This window comes from Schistocerca serialis, chromosome 1 (genome assembly GCF_023864345.2).
Source record: "Schistocerca serialis cubense isolate TAMUIC-IGC-003099 chromosome 1, iqSchSeri2.2, whole genome shotgun sequence".
NCBI lineage: Eukaryota > Metazoa > Arthropoda > Insecta > Orthoptera > Acrididae > Schistocerca > Schistocerca serialis.
Genome location: NC_064638.1, coordinates 119,158,736 through 119,176,074, shown reverse-complemented (window position 1 = coordinate 119,176,074; position 17,339 = coordinate 119,158,736). Strand labels below are relative to the sequence as shown.

General features: G+C 39.0%; 1 protein-coding gene across 1 annotated transcript in view; it reads left to right on the top strand.

Annotated features, from left to right (window-relative positions):
- Positions 1 to 17,339, top strand: part of LOC126463579 (baculoviral IAP repeat-containing protein 6) — a 314,074-nt gene that overhangs the window by 97,233 nt on the left and 199,502 nt on the right. Inside the window, 4 exon segments of the mRNA XM_050096169.1 lie at positions 705 to 1,033; positions 3,547 to 3,702; positions 3,794 to 3,900; positions 8,616 to 8,918. Of these exon segments, the coding sequence (XP_049952126.1) occupies positions 705 to 1,033; positions 3,547 to 3,702; positions 3,794 to 3,900; positions 8,616 to 8,918 (895 nt within the window).

Sequence of the window (17,339 nt, the reverse complement as noted above, 5' to 3'; positions counted from 1 at the left end):
TGAACGTTGATGGAACCAGGTTTCTCATACACACCCCACAGATATAGGGCCAGTGTTATAAGAGAGTCTGTAGAGATAAAGGTGACGGAAAACCTGTTGAATCATGACTCTGGTACCGACTCAATAGTCTTGGATCATTCACTGAAGTTGCTGACAATGCAACAGTGGCAGCAGTAGAACACCACAAAAAGAGGAACTGGGAGTGCAGACATGGGGAACAGTCACCAGACAGAGTACCAGATGCACCAGATTGAAAATGGAATGTTGCAGGATGCTTCTTGTGGGAATGGACTGCAAGGGAAACACCTAGAACCACACTGGACTGAAAACAGAATGCCAGCACTTGGCTTGGTGCAACAGATCGAAGAGGGAACGCCAAAGGACACTTGTTGTGGGAACGAGCTGAGAACAAAATGCCTGGAACGAACCATGGAGAAGGAAGGCCTTAGGTGTAAAGACTGGACACGTCCACTCGATGAGGAGTGTCGTGTAACGCCTGATAAATTGTGTACAAATGACACTGATATCTAGCTGAATACGTGACACTTCGAGATGCTGACAGATCACTGGAAAAGCCTGAAGGATTACGTGTCAAAAATTGCACTTTAATGGCTGACAGTAGTTTCTCTTGGAGATTAGTTAATTTAAAAATTTTAGTACGACTCATTGTATTGACCTTTGTTAATTTTTTTCTGTCCTCCTAGGTTTGGGCTCTATAGCACACCATTTGAACCAGAATTGTTTGACACAGAACCACCACCACCTGCTAAATTTTCGTCAGTACCAATCACTTATGCTACAGTTGTGAGTGGTGAAATGGGCAATGCTGTAGGTGGCAATGGTGGTGGCGGTGGAGGTGCAGGAAGTGGAGGTGGTGGCGGAGGCAGTGGAGGAAATGGTGGTGGGGCTGGAGGTGGCGGTGGAGCAGGAGGAGGCGGTGGTGGTGGTACTTCGTCTGCCAGCACTCCAGCAGCCTCAGCAGCTGCATTCTCAGCAGATGTTCTGGATTTGCGAGAGCTGCTTACGACGTCAGGTAATTAATTCAGAACTGAATTCGTATTATTTACTGTGTGTTATTCCTATTTTACAGAATTATCAGAGAGGTACAGCAAAATACAGAATATAATTACATGGAACAGCAATATATCATGCATTTAATTAGGGATTGGTTAATGATTGTGCCTGTACACTCCAAAAAATCATGAATGCAGTTCTTGAAGTTGAAGTGACATTCTTGAGGTCACTTCATATGCTGACTTGTTAGCTGTTAAAGATATTCCTTTACAAAACTATCCTTGTAAGGCCAAACAGTGTAGGGTTATTGGATTGCTTGATGGTCAGTAATGGGCTATAATTTCAGTTGAAATTGAAACAAAACCATTTTCTTCTGTGAAGAGAGTAGTGCGCCATTTTCGTGAAGTCTACCTTTAATGTGAGCAGTCAACATCAGTTGTTGGGGAAACATCATGAGTGGAGGGGGGGGGGGGGGGGGGAGTTGGACGTCTTATGTCTTGGCTAACCTTACTGTTAGAAATTGATACCACTGTCTATAAACAACAGAAGGATGAACATTCGTGTGCTTTGTGCTACCTATGAGGTAACCCAGACTTGATAGTGGGTATGTCTGGTCAACCTCAGGTCCGCATTCGCTGTATGGCTGCAGCAGCAACACTACCTCTCCATGATTGCTTGTGGGTACCTATTTGTTGTTTTATAGTTGCTGACGGATGGTTAAACATGCACTTGTGTTGAAGATCCAGCGTTTTTGCAGAGATCCTTTTTTCTGAGCTAGTTCATGGAGTTTGGGGAGCCATGTTTAATGGACGCATAACAGGGTACTTGACTGTATTTTGGATGTTGTCACAAATGATTAATTATGTAATTTTATTTCTCTAACATGCTTTTTTCCTCTTGAATTTCAGTATTCTTTTATAAAAATGGAAATGAAATTAAAATAATTCGAAAGCGTGCTGAAACATCCATTTGAGTCATGCGATGCCTGTGACAGCACTGGCTAGCTCGCTGTTCCTACTGTCATAACTGTTATTCACAGTGATGTCTTATTTTGGAATTTATGTTTTGGAAAATGGGTTACAAATTGTGTGTAGTACCATTCTGTACAGATACATGTATAAAATCTCCTGAAAAGTTGTTCTAGAGTGTTCCAGAGAATGAGAACATGTGTAAAATGTGGTTGCATTGTACTGGCAAATTGCCAAAATGTTGACACACAAGTTCAGTAGCTTAATTCCAAATGTGTTGCATTGTAAGGTTAACATTAACTTACCTCCAAGATACGCTCTCCCACTGTTACTGTAAAGTATAGTGCCATTCAACGAAATTAAACTCCTAGTGAAAATTGCCATTTTTCCCAGCTACACCTCACTTATTCAGTAGCTCGGTGTCGCTGAATTTTGTAAGGTGATGTCCATAGATGGCAGGCTCGAATCTAACCTGAAAGAACATTTTAACTTATTTATAAAACAACCCTACAGTCCTCTTACATAAAAAACAAATCACAGTTACAAAACTTCAACACACCAATCATAAACAGAATATTATTGTGTTTCCTTGCTGTTTACATGTGCTTACGTTTGCAATTGGTTTTCATACACGCCACGTTCAGAAATGTATTTTCTGGTTAATGTGACCACTTCATTAGAAAAAAATGTTTTTATCTTTGCACTGTCCAGCTAGGACCCTTATTGTTTAAACTTTTGCAGCTACATCATCTTTCATAAATATGAAGTAAGTCTCCTTCAGACACTAACTTAAATTTTCACCCACAAACATCTCAGCCCTTATGTTTGTGTCCCCTGCATGTTGTACACACTTCACATCTCTCCACATAACCTGATCATCCTACACTTCGTTGTATTGGTGCATATGGTAATATCTTCACTACTAACAATACTTTTCAAAAAAGTGAATTGTTTGTTCACAAAGTAAGTGCATTTATGCTCTGTTGTTCATGTCTCAGAGTAAGACGAATGTGAAGCTATACATAATACATCCCACAATCAAAACATTTGTTACAGTCAGTCCTTGTTAATGCTAATTTTGTATTTCATGTAAAACATTTTAAAAATATATAAGACCCTTCCAGAATTTGTACATGTGACCTCTTCATCAGCAGTCAGATGTGCTATCTGTTGAACTACCAAACTACTCCTGTGTACAGTATCTCTGCTGAGTGTCTTCTACAGAGGAAATCGGCATTAAGTTTTGCCAAGAATAATTTTATTGTGCTTTGGGTCGTAGCTCACAATTGATAGTCAGCAATCTAGGTATAATATATGGGCACATTTGCAAAAGTTCTACAATTCCTTAGTTTTGAGTGAGTTTAACGGTGTTGTGGGGAGCAGGGAAAAGAATGTTCTTTGTTGAACATGTTGCGCTCAAATGGATGGAGCTCAAACGCATCAATGTTTGCAAAGTTTACACTATCAGCTTTTTTTTTCCTAGTTAATTCAAAATTCAAGGCCAACTTTGTTGTATTATGCTTCATAGCACTTCATGGAGTAATTATTTTCTCTCATTTTATAGTTGGAGGTCAAGGACCAGATTCGAAGTTTACACAATTACGGCTGAAGGGATTATCATCAAATCACTATTTGAAAGGTCTGCTTGAAGTGGAACCTCTGCATTTCACATGCCACGCAGCAAGTGATGGTACAAAAATGGAAAAAATAGATCAAGGCAAGTATTGCTGAAGAGCCTGTTTTTAATTTAGTAAAACATGTATAAAAGCTGAAATAAAACTTTAACATTGGTTGTTTGTTTTATTCGTCAGGTTCATCTGGATTTACAATGCCAATTCCTGCTGGAAATATGGGGAATTTTGATGTTACTAACTTTATTGTATCAAACAGTGGCACTAAAAAGGCAGACAATGAATTTGTAAGTATGAGTTAATTATAAATAAAATCTTGAACATGGTTAAAGTGAAATATTGGAAACAGTGCACACAGTTGAAGGTTTATTGCCACTAAGAACTTGGAAAAATCTTGCAGTGTACCAAGAGATGCCATTGTAAGTTCTTAGTTTTAAATTATTATCATGAGCAGTGTGAGGTGGTGACAGGCTTAAAGTCTTCAAAAAATTTACTTCTTTTACTTATCGCAGTGTCGTGTGTATAAAACAAATTTTCAACAAATTTATGAAGATTACATTTATATATTTGGTCATTATATATGATGGAAGACTATTCTGGGTTGCAAGGAATGTGTTTAAGGCTACATTCCCATTCAGACATCTATAAACAGCATTGTGAAAATTATGTGTAATTAGGGATATGTTTCAGCCAGAAAAATTAGCTTGTGCCATTTTGTGTGGCACTGACTGGACATCTGATGTGATGAAACAAAGATCCTCTTTGTCTTACCTAGTCCCTCTACAAATGCTTTTCAGAATTAACCATTTAAACAGACAAAACACTAAATCCTATTAATACAATTAATAGACATTAAGCTCTGAGGACATCTACATTGGCCTATACACTTTTTGTCCACCATAGCATACTCATGACGACATGGTTCAAAACAATCAGCTAACAACTGTTTAGGAACTGCTTTCCCAATTGAAACACTGTGCAACTTCAATGTTTACTAGATTGTTCACCTGCCTTGAAATTTACAGGAGCCTGTTTCAAACGATTACTATAATTAACTTATGTGAGTAGTAGTTAGAGGAACTTGTTTTATGCAAAGTGCAAAGTTACAAAATTTGTATGAAATTTTACAAATTTGGCTTAAAACATGAAACTATTTACTTTGAAGCAAAATTATGAAATAATCAACAAAGATGTGTGGAACTGTATCGCAAAGTTAAAACGGTGGAAATTTGATTTGAATTTTGGCAGTGAAATCTGGATATTGATGACAGTTGATTATGCACCACTTTGATGTATATTGCTATCTTAGTTTGTGTTGAATATTGCTAACTTCATTTCCTGTGCAAGGAAGTAAGACATTCAACAACGTCCAGTGCATTCTTTGATCTGGCAATATATTGCATGTTGAAAATTTTTGCTGATTGCTGGGGCATCCAGTCTTATATTTTATGATCTGTTCTTGTGCTTCAAGTTATTAATATGCCAAGCTTTTGTTCAAGAAGAAGTAGTTTCATGAAAACATTTTTTGTGATCAATTAATTAATTATTAGAAAGATACTTAATGTGCATATACTGCATTGTGGGAATTGAGTGCCAGAGAAAGGACATGGGTATAAATGCAATTAGGGTTTTACTTTTATAAGGGTTAGTACACATGCAGTGCTATGCTCATAAATTAAATTTGGTGAGCAGTGTGTGGGCTGTGAAACTTCGTGGTTTTAACCATTGTGCTCTGCAGCCAAAACAAACCTTCCTTAATACCCGAGAAAGAAAGCATGCATACATTCAATTTTTAAATTGGTAATATGAAGATGAACCCACAAAAACTAATATTTCCCATAATCCTGTCATCACCAGGTGGAACTCGTGGTTTAAAAGTACTGAGTACCTTGGAGAATATCTCAATGATATAGTATAATTTGTTGAAACTGATGAAGATGAGAGTGTTGCTATGAACTATTTGGAAGTCCTGAACTGTAATGAAGTACAAAAAATTCAATACCCAGCTATTTTCTTGTCAAAGATTGCTCTAAATGTTGCAGTTTGCTGCTGACGTTAGAGAGCTCCATGATATCATTAAAGTGTACTGACGTATCAAAGAGCTTTAAATTGCTAGAATATGCCATTTTGCCCCGAGATAGCCACAGATAAACCTGCTGAAGCAAATGCAAGTACATTTAATGTTCCAATCTACAGGTAGAACAAGCCTGATGAAACTGAACCAATTAATGAAGTGTGACACAGGAAAGATTGTCATTTCTTCTGTTGGTAGATTGTTTGATCCAAGAAACATAATGAAAGGTTATTTTTGACGGGTTTGAAATCTCTCAACTAATATGGATATTTCCATTCTACAAGAACTTTCAACATCAGAATATACCACATCCAGTATTTAGGGATTTAGTTGCTAGTTCTTGAAGAGAAGGTAGAGATGTTGATGTGATTGCTGCTACTCCTTCCTTGAAATCAGGATATGGGCGTTCGCTGGAAGCTGCTGTGATGGCTTTGTGGATCCCAGTCAGTAATGTTGATAAGTGAGATGTCATTTTTGACATATTGTAATATAATGTCTGGCAGGAGAACAGCTGTGACTCCCAGGAGAACAGCTCTGACTCCCAATAATATGGAAGTCATGGTATTCCTCTCTTTCTCAGACTGATTTTTAGATTATATGCATAGGCTAGGCCCTGCTAATTAAAGTGGCACGATAAATGTTTTCCAAACATTTTTGCGTTGATATATGTGTTTTTGTCACATGTATAAGTTTCAAGCTTTATGAATTTATGTAAAAATAAAAGATGTTTCACTAGAAAAAAAACAATTAGTGATTTTTGCTTTAGTTTTTAATGCTGAAAAGTGGAAATCAAATTTAGTGAAATTATTGATGAAATTAGTGAAAAATATGCTGAAAACAGGTTTCTAGAAATAACAATATCAGGCGAACATTTTCACCACAAACAGGTGCCTCTACTAATAGCCATTCAGATAAGTAAACTGGGCCTGAAATTGTGTGTGTGTGTGTGTGTGTGTGTTTTTTTTTCCCCAGTGAAATTCTTGAATAAATGCTTCACGGAGTTCTTCCCGCATTAGATTTGTCAGTATCGGGCTTTTGCTGACTTCCTCCATCGCCATCATGAAATGAGATTTCAGTAGGTCATTATGTGCCTTATTAGGCCAAATTACGTCATGGAAACATCACAAAATCATTTAACTTCAATATGCTACAAGAGATTATGTTTATGTCTGACTGAAGAACATTGGTAGTGATGCTGATTTCATCAGATGGTGGAAGACTCCAATGATTTCTCTGTTGCTTTTGAGTCATATACAGTAACGTAATCTCTGGTAGCAAATGGAAGCTCTGTGATGTCTTCATGATATAATTCGGCTGACAAAAGTACCTACTGAAATCTAATATCCTGATGATGATGAAAGAGGAAGTCATCGAAAGTTCGAGATGGCAACTTCATTTTACATGGCAAAAACTCCATGTAACGTTTATTTTATAACATAGTCAATAAAGATGTAGTGCATCGTCAGTAACCTGTTATTTACAGGTTACATTTTAATGCATGGCGTTTATTATATAAAGCAATTTGTTGAGATATGGCTTTACTTAAGCTTAGTTATCTTTTGTCACCTGGCTTGGAATACTGGAGCGATAGGTACACAGAATGAATTTCGGTATTTACCTTCAGGAGGTGACAGTCTAGTACCACCAGTAGATACATTTAAAAGTAGAAGAAAACTTTTATTTGGCTTTTAGAACTGTTTCTTCCTCAGTGAGAAAAGAAAGAGAAATGTTTCGAAAGGAAGAGCAAGTCATTGAGACCTGAGGTTGAGAGGTACCCTCCTGTTACAACACCAACATAATCACAACATGTGGGTCCCTGTCATCCGAGAATGTGAGTGACAAGCCTTCCTTTGTAACCTTAGCTACCTATCTGTTTTCCTTGCTGAAGAAGGAATTACTACTCCCAAAAGCTAAGTCATAGTTTTGTTCACTTTTAAACGCATCTATTGGCAGTACTGGATTTTTTGACCTGATTTACCAGCCACACAATTTCCTTGTGATTTTGCTATTTTCTTTTAAGTGAACTCTCCTTTCAGTGATAAAGCCAGACAAGTTTTCAAACACATTTACAAACTGTTTCAGATTAGTGAACTGACATTTCAAAAGTATCTAAGATAAGTTAGTATAATTTTAATACAAGTAAAGAAAGCAGGTATTTCTGTGTGTTAATTTGCATTTTGTTAGCAGCTGAATTTAAGACATACACATTTTTGCAAAATTTGTCATGTTTGCTTTTCATCCTCAAAAATATATTCCAAATGGTGCAGTGCATGATGATTTGGGTATAAATGATGAAGGCATGTAATTCTTATTATTTACTAGTGTGTTCTCTGCACTGAAAAGATAAACTTTGTGATAGACTGGAACGTGGATCTAGACAACTACATTCTGTAACCATTACTCTCCTAACAAAGGTTTTAAACTGCACTACAATTTACGGACAAACTGTGATCTTCAACCAATTGTTGATTACCACATCATTGGAATGAACAAATAGAAACCACAGACACATTAAAGCTTTTTATTATTTGAGGCAAAGAGCTCAGTTGGAACATCACTGTCTGCAAACTGTAGATGAGTTGTTTTCTTTGAATTCGTCTCAACCACATGACATTTACTTTTTTCGACTGTCCGACGAGAATTTGTAGTAGATAAGATAGTGTGTGTGTGTGTGTGTGTGGAGTTTTGTTTGCTGATTGCCACAGTATGTTTGAGCAAACATTATGTATTATCTACAGTTTACTTAATCTTATTGCAGAAAGGTTTAATTTAATTTCAAGTATGTGATATCTTAATCCTATGTAAAAAGTATTGTAATTTTTTTCATAATTTGCAAAACATAAATACAGGAAGGTCACTGGATGACACTGTACATATAATGTTTCCAAGTTTTGGAACTTTTATTATCTTAATGTTTTCTCCCATTAGATATCATTCTATGAAGATATGAAGAAAGATGATACCTTTTACCAAGCAATCCCTACAGAAATGAAACTTACTGATACTCAACATAAACTGGGACTTATGTTTTATGCATTGGATAAGGAACTGGCAAAAGTCAAGGCAAAGGCAAAGTCATTTAGTATCATGGGCAGTGTAGGGCCAAGCACCTCAAGCTTGAATGATGGGTCTAGCTCCTCCTCGCTGCAGTCATCAGAATTTTCTGGTCCAATACTCTTACATGGGATGAGAAAGGAGAATGTGACAGAAAATAAGCAGGATGTTAACAAGGTTTGAATCTCTTCAAGATTATTTGATTAGTAGGTGACATTTGATTTCTTAAATACTTTTCTTATTCTTTGGTAGAGTATGTAGTCCTGTTTCTTCAATTGACCCCACATTTTCATTTAATTTAGGAGTCTCTCCCTTTGCGACATTGTTTTAGTCTTTGCAGTCAGCTGTTTTAGCATTTCACCTGTATGCCTATACAAAAATTCTTTTGCACCAGGAAATTTTATCTTTATGTTCATCAAATTTTATTGATAGCTATCCAAATTTTGCTTATAGATTTGCATGTCACACTGTGATTGAGGGATTTTTCAGTTTTAAAAAAGACATAAAAATCTAGTGGAAGTACAGAAAATGAGAGTAAATTTGTGGGAAATGTGCAGGAAGTGGCCTTGTATATGTGATCTTGAGATGTATTGTATATTAAAGATCTGTTCATACATAGATGCCCAGAATTGTACAGAATTTGTTGGACAGCTGGCAATACTCATTATCGCCCAATAAGTTGTCAGATAGTTGTCACACACTGGATATGTGTGGGATGTCCTAAAAGCGACACAAGTTGAATAATGCTATTACTAAGCTACTCCTTACTGTATCTGTTGAATTACTTCCTTTCATGTGACCACAGCTCAGCACATTATGTTGAGAACAGATCAAAGTAGATGTTTTTTAAAATACAGTATTTTTGAGGTGTGTTGAAATCAATAATTTCTTAGCCAAATTTATTTATTATCTTCTGTATAGCCACTCAAATATTTTTAAAGTTCCTTTTGTGTGGCAGAGAGTCAAACATTGTGTTAACTGGTAAAATATGGCATGTGGATCAAAATAGATTATGCCATGCTACACTATACACAAATTGAAATTCTAGCTCAATTCTAACATCCATTCATACTCAGTAATGAAAGCTTTAATAACACTCTTCAAATGCCACAAAAATGATAAAAGCATTCACGCTAATTCCAAAAGTGATGTAGAGCCTTACAGGGGGTGTCAGCCGTATTAAATTGGTAATGTTCAGCTGTTCCTTAATCTGTAAATGTGTTGTTGTGCTGTACATCTTGGGTCGTACAGGATGAGATGAATTCTAAAGTCATAAGAGTGGACACCATGACCCATCACAATGGCACAAGGAAGACCTTCCCTAGCAAAAATCCACTGTAATGACCCAGCTGTGATGGATGTTCCCATTTGTGAATCTGTACCACATAGGGCTAGCCCATTTGGGTGTGCTGCAGAATGAGCCAATACATTCCTAGAAAGGTCCAATGGATTGGAGATGGAGTGTGCTCCATGGCTCTGGTCCAGGCAGGGAAGAAGGCAATGGTGCACTACCCCAATCCACATTCATGACCCGGATGTGGGCATCCCAATCATGAATCCTGAAATACAGGCACTGAAAGGGATCACGCCTCTGTAACAGTTGAGTCACTAAAAGTAGAGCTTGCACTCGATTGTTTTTATACTTGACAACGACCTTTGATTTACACTGTCTGCTTATTGTAACTTTTCAGAGTTCCATGCAACTTAAGCAACTTTGGAGACCCAATTAAAGCATAAGTGTCACTGTTGGTAAGAGGTTTAGATGAATTAGTGAAATTGAATTATTTGTCCATTAACCACTATTCTGCATCTCGAGCACGAACAGTTAACATCTCTCTCTCAGCACTATCTGCATAGGAAAGAGCATAATCTTTGTTTTCACATTTGAAATGGCAATTGCAATTAAGGCCTTGCAATACAGAATCCTAGTCTTTCAACGATTGGCCAGGTTTGTTATAAGCGTGATAAAATTTGTAGTATGCGACCACAACCAGAAGTTTACTTTGAAAATATTCACCTAACTTGTCCTTAACATCTGAATAACCCAATTCACACAGGTCTTTATCTGGGAAATGTTGCTGAACCATTCCATACACATAAGCACCAGCCTTAGATGAGAAATCCATGTTTAGTTAAATCATCTGAAGTTCTGTGTACAATAAAATGTTGTTAAAGTTTGTCCATGTGACTGGTCCACTGTTCGTGTCTCTGATCAAATGGGTGGAACACTGGTGTTATTTACTGAATGTCTCTCTCTCTCTCTCTCTCTCTCTCTCTCTCTCTCTCTCTCTCTCTCTCTCTCTGTGTGTGTGTGTGTGTGTGTGTGTGTGTGTGTGTGTGTGTTGGTCCTGGTCCTCCAACTTGTGCAACAAGAAGTCCTTAGTAACATTCAGTTTTTCCACAAATGCATTGACCACCAGCAAAATGCACAATGAGGATTCATAAGCACATAATAAGACCACAAGTGTCACAACTCAAGTGCAACATGTCCACCAAATAAGCATTGGATATTCTGAAGACAACACAAGAATTTAGAAAACACAGGGAATGTACTGTGTACCAAATAACTTTGCTACCTGAAACACCTTTCCAGTGAGGTGCAGATTATGTGTACTGAAGTTTAACTGCTTGCATGGCTGTCCATAAATTTTCCAAGTACTTTAAGAAATGCAGTTGATACATTTCATAATAATGATTAAACCATAGGTGTCGAGTTACAATACTGTCTGCACCACTGTTGCATCGTGCTCTTTACTACTGTTGATCTGTGTCACTATCAACAACAGTGCCAATGCAGTGTTTTATAACTACTACACAAATAAATCAGGCCAAGTACAAGTCAGTTTATTAGTACAATGTCTTCTAGTCTCGCATCTCGATAATCTACAGAATTTGCTGTTAACTTTGTAACTGCAATTGAAATTCGATCCAGAGTAGAATTGCAACTGCCTTGGCAGCCCTCGTGTCACAGGTTATAAACACTGTGCAGATTGCTACACCAGAACCGCATGATTGGCTGCTACTGTTGGAGATAATGATCTCTGCAATGTCATTGTAATCTGGGGTTGTCATCTCTGGTGGGTGTGGCAAAGTAGTCTATCTGCTGTAGGCAACCTCTGTGAATGGCCGCTGAGGCTTGTTCTGTTTGCAGCGTCAAGTGCAGGGCATGCAACCCAAAATACAAAAGAGCTAGAAGGGATGTATGTCCGGCAGGGGTAGTTGGAGGACTCAACAGTGGGTTATCAAGTTTAATAGGCTGCGTTTATTTGATAGTACCTACATTTCTGGTTGGCTTGGAGCTGTGCTTTTCCATTAAAATCTGAAGGAATTTGTACACTAGTCATAATATTCACATTGTATTCCATATGCATTTGACAGACTATTTGTCATGTCAGTATTGTCGGAGATCATCATCATCATCATCATCATCATCATCATCATCATCATCGTCGTCTTTGGGTTGAAATGAGAACCAGTTGCTGTGAGCTGTGACTTGCTCTAATTTGTGGTCATAGGTCCTACCCAGTGTTTCATGTACCTCTGCCTTGACATATTTGTCTCTTCATGTTGTTCAAAAACTTGCTGGTGTCATTATCAAAAATTCCTTTTTCATCAAAAATGAAGCCATCTTCAAGATGTTTTAATTTGGAGTAGTGCTCATAGGAAGTAGGGTATTTTGGAGGCTGTGTATGGAATCATATTTATTAACTCAGTGGCTTCTCCCAAAGGAACATGGTCACTGCCAGAATTGAATTTAAGCGAATCATTTTAGTTAATGCATGCACTGAATAACATTAGCATGTCATCACTTTTGAAAATATCTGCCGTATTTCTTCAAAATATTCTATCATGTTAAGTGGCTGTGGTTAGCGAATAATTCCAGTGTGTTAATAGATTGCCGTAGGGCCACAGTGACTATTGCAATCACCCAGAAGTCATAAACGTTTTCATCTTATTTGTAGGGCTCCTGCTAAATATCTTTAGCATGTCATCACTTTGGAAAATATCCACCGTATTTCTTCAGAATATTCTGTCATGTTAAGTGGCTGTGGTTAACGAATAATTCCAGTATGTTAATAGATTGCAGTAGGGCCATAGTGATTATTGCAATCACCCAGAAGTCATACACTTTTTCAACTTATTTGTAGGGCTCCTGCTTATAAGACGAAGGAGAGAAGCAGAACTTTTCTGTTGAAATATATACCATCATCCTTTACCTTCACTTTTATTTAAGCTGTTTTGAAATTCTCCACATATTTACAGAATAATTATATTTTGAAAATAGAAGTTTCAGAGATGGAGAATAAATTTGTAAATGCAGTACATAATAATTACAAAATAAATGTACAAAAGTAGTTCATTGAATGTATATCACTGTTTTCACTGAGTGAAATACACTTCACTCCTGTATCCAACTGTGATCCACCCTCACTGCTTCCATACCACCCCCTGTTAACTTTCCAGAATTTCTTAACCTCGAACCTTGCCTCGCCATCATTCTCCAAATCCCTCAACATGCAAACTAACCTTACCTCCACGAAAGAACCACAGTCCACTATCTAAAAACTGATCTTGATCTTATAATCCTACCTGCAGATAAAGGCTCCACCACCGTTGATTTTGAACTGCAAGAATTATCTGGTGGAAGGACTCCGTCAGCTGTCAGATACTTCCACCTACAAATCTTGCCTCGGTGACACCATTCCAGTAGTCCAGCAGGATCTCCAATCACTACTCAAATCCCTAGGCCCATCCCAGAACCTGTCCCCAGAGTCCATCTCTCTACTTACCGCTACCACTCCCCGCACTCCCACCTTCCACGTGCTCACTAAAGTCATAAATCCAACCACCCGAGACGACCCATTGTGGCCGGTTACTCTGCCCCCATTGAGAGAATCTGTGCTCTCATAGACCAACACCTTCAACGTATTACAAAAGATACCAACCATTTCCTCGACCGACTCTCCACAGTTCCTGTCCCTTTACCACACGATGCCCTGCTCGTCACTGTTGATGCCACCTCCCTGTACATTAACATTCCTAATACCCATGGCCTTACTGCTGTTGAACACTACCTTTCCAGACGCCCTATGGATTCCAAACCAGCAACCTCCTTCCTAGTCACCATGACCAACTATATCCTCCCTCACAATTACTTCTCCTTTGAAGGCATTACCTACAAACAAGTCCAGGGTACAGCTATGGGCACCTGCATGGCATCATCCTATGCCAACCTATTCATGGGCCATCTAGAGGAATTCTTCCTAAAAACTAAGAATCCTAAACCCCTCACCTGGTTCAGATTCATTTATGACATCTTTGCTGTCTGGATTGAAGGTGAGGACACCCTATCCACATTCCTCCAGAACCTCAACAACTTTTCCCCCATTTGCTTCACCTGGTCCTGCTCAATGCAACAAGCCACCTTCCTAGATGTTGACCTCTACCTCAGAGATGGCTAAATCAGTACTTCTATCCATCTCAAACCTACTAACCACCAGCGATGCCTCCACTTCGACAGCTGCCACCCATTCCATACGAAGTAGTCCCTTCTGTACAGCCAAGCCACCCGTGGTTGTTGCATCTGCACTGACTAGCAGTCCCTTTCAAAATATACTGAAGGTCTCACTGAAGCCTTCACTGACTGTAATTATCCTCCCAACCTTGTACAAAAACAAATCTTTCCAAAGTCCCACAGTCCGGCCAGAGAGGAGCATTCCCCTCGTAACTCAGTACCATCTGGGACTGGAGCACTGAATTACATTCTCCGCCAGGGTTTTGATTACCTCTCGTTGTGCCCTGGAATGAGAAATGTCCTGCCCACTATCCTTCCCACCCCTCCTACAGTGGTATTCTGCCGTCCACTGAACATGCACAATATACTTCTCCATCCTTACACAACCCCTGCTCCCAATCCCTTACCTCATGGCTCATACCCCTGTAATAGACCTAAATGCAAGACCTGTTCCATATATCTTCCTACCACCACCTACTCCAGTCTGGCCACTAACATCACCTGTCCCATCAAAAGCAGGGCTACCTGAGAAACCAGTCATGTGATTTACAAGCTAAGCTGCAACCACTGTGCTGCATTCTATGTAGGCCTGACAACCGACAACCTGTCTGTCCGGATGAATGGCCAACAACAAACTGTGGCCGAAAAACAAGTGGACCGCCCTGTTGCTGAACACGCTGCCAATCATGATATCCCTCATCTCAGTGACTGATTCACAGCCTGTGCCACATGGATCCTTCCCACCAACACCAGCTTTTCTGAATTGTGCAGGTGGGAACTTTCCCCGCAGTACATTCTGCGTTCCCGTAACCCTCCTGGCCTCAACCTTCGTTAGTCACTGTCCTCACCCATCCAGCCCCCTCCCTGTTCTCATTCCAGCACTACACAGCTGTCATTTCACCGCCACACCCAGTCTTTTAATTTCTTTTTTTCTTTTTATTTATCTTTTTTCCACTGCTGCCCCCCCCCCACCACTTCTCTCCTGCCCTCCGTCTAAACTGCAGCACTTCACTCTTCGCCAGCCCCCACCATACTATCCCTCCCCCTCCTCGCCCCAGCCTCCTCCTTACACCCCCCCAGTCGCCACTCCCATCATGCACTGGTGCTGCTGCTCGCAGTGTGGTTTCAGTTGTCTGAGGCTGCAGACGTGTGTGCAAGTTGCGTTTGCGCGCGCGCGCGTGTGTGTGTGTGTGTGTGTGTGTGTGTGTGTGTGTGTGTCTGTTGCTGACAAAGGCCTTAATGGCCGAAAGCTATAACTGTGTGAACCTTTTTGTTGTACCTATTGCGACTCAGAATCTCTACTGTATGGTGAATAGCAACTTTCTGTCTCTAATATTGTTCCACTCCATCCTGGATTTTCCATTGTTTGATTGTTGTTTGAAATACACTTTTATATTATATTGCTTGAAGCAATTGGATAGACACAATCCTACTTTACCTTCTACAGACCCCCCATCTGGTCTCTCTGCTTATAATTTTGATTAAAATCATCACCTGCTTTCTCGAGAATTTGTTTTCCATGAATTTAATCAGGTTGGTTCATTAGTGAGATACAGGCTTAAATTCTTTGTAGAAAATGTAGGAATTGACCAAACACATCATAAAATATATGAAAAATTACCTTCTTCGACCAGTTCTTTCTTTGTCATTCAAAGTAATAGATCACCAGCTGATCTCCATGATCAACACTAGTTTCATTTGTATTATAACAAAGTATAAGATCGGGTTAGCTTTTCTACCATTTTAGCTTTGGATTTTTGGTTGGTGGCTCTACTTGTCATGCTGTGTTTTGTATATAGGGCAAACACATCCCTGGTGTCTTTACAGTGAAGTGCTAGCAGGGATTTTTTTTTCTCTAGAGTACTGTTTGACCCCTTCTTAGTTTATTTTGTCTGAATTCTTGTGGCTGCCCTCTTCCATTCCTCAGTGCTGTGCCAACAGCACACTTGCCCTCATTGGTCTATCTTTCAAAGCAAACAATGGAAAACCCAGGATGGAATAATGATAGTATTATGGAAAGCGTAGATTGCTACTCACCATATAGTGGAGATGCTGAGTCACAGAGAGGCCCTACAAAAAGATCGTGAAACAAGTAAGCTTTCAACCAAAAAGGCCTTCATCAGAATTAGACAACATAAACACAGACATTCACACAAACACTACTCATACACACATGACCACAGTCTCTTGCTGTTCTTTCAAATAACCTTACTATAGTATAAAACCAGCCCGTGCACAGTATGTGGCTCTTACATAGAAAACTGTTGTACAGATGGAAGACTACTGAAACTGCATTATTATCTTTGTTCCCTGCACTATTATACACATCACATTTCTAAACATAGCGTGTTGTGGAATTACTAAGAATGAAAATTTATACCACACATTTTTCTTGTTCTTGGTACCTGTGCATCACATTCTTCCTCTTAAAGGACATAAACTTTCATTAACTGTTAGATTCTGATCAGGTTAAAAACTGTTCTTGCCTGTCAGTATAAAGTTACCACAAGAAGGCTGGATTTTGTACAAAGCATCATGGTTGGATTTTGCCTACGCATGTACGAGAGTGAGTCAAATGAAAACCTTAAATATTTTTTTAAATATTATTTATTGTGCTGAAGTGGTACAAAGCAGTATCACTTTTCAACATAATGTACCCCATGCTCAATGCAAGTCCTCCAGCACTTACAAAGTGCATAAATTCCTTAAGAAAAAAATTATTTTGGTAGTCTGCACAACCACTCATGCACCGCATGGCGTACCTCTTCATCAGAACAGAACTTCTTTCCTCCCATTGCGTCTTTGAGTGGTCCAAACATGTGGAAATCACTTGGGGCAAAGTCTGGTGAGTATAGTGAATGAGGAAGGCACTCAGAATGCAGGTCTGTGATTGTTGCAACTGTTGTATAGGCAGTGTGGGGCCTTGTATTGTCATGTTGCAAAAGGATACCTGCTGACAGCAATCCACATCACTTTGATTGGATTGCAGGCCGCAGATGATTTTGTAGGAGATCTGTGTATGATGCACTGGTGACAGTGGTCCCTCTAGGCATGTAAAGCTCCAAAATGACGCCTTTTTCATC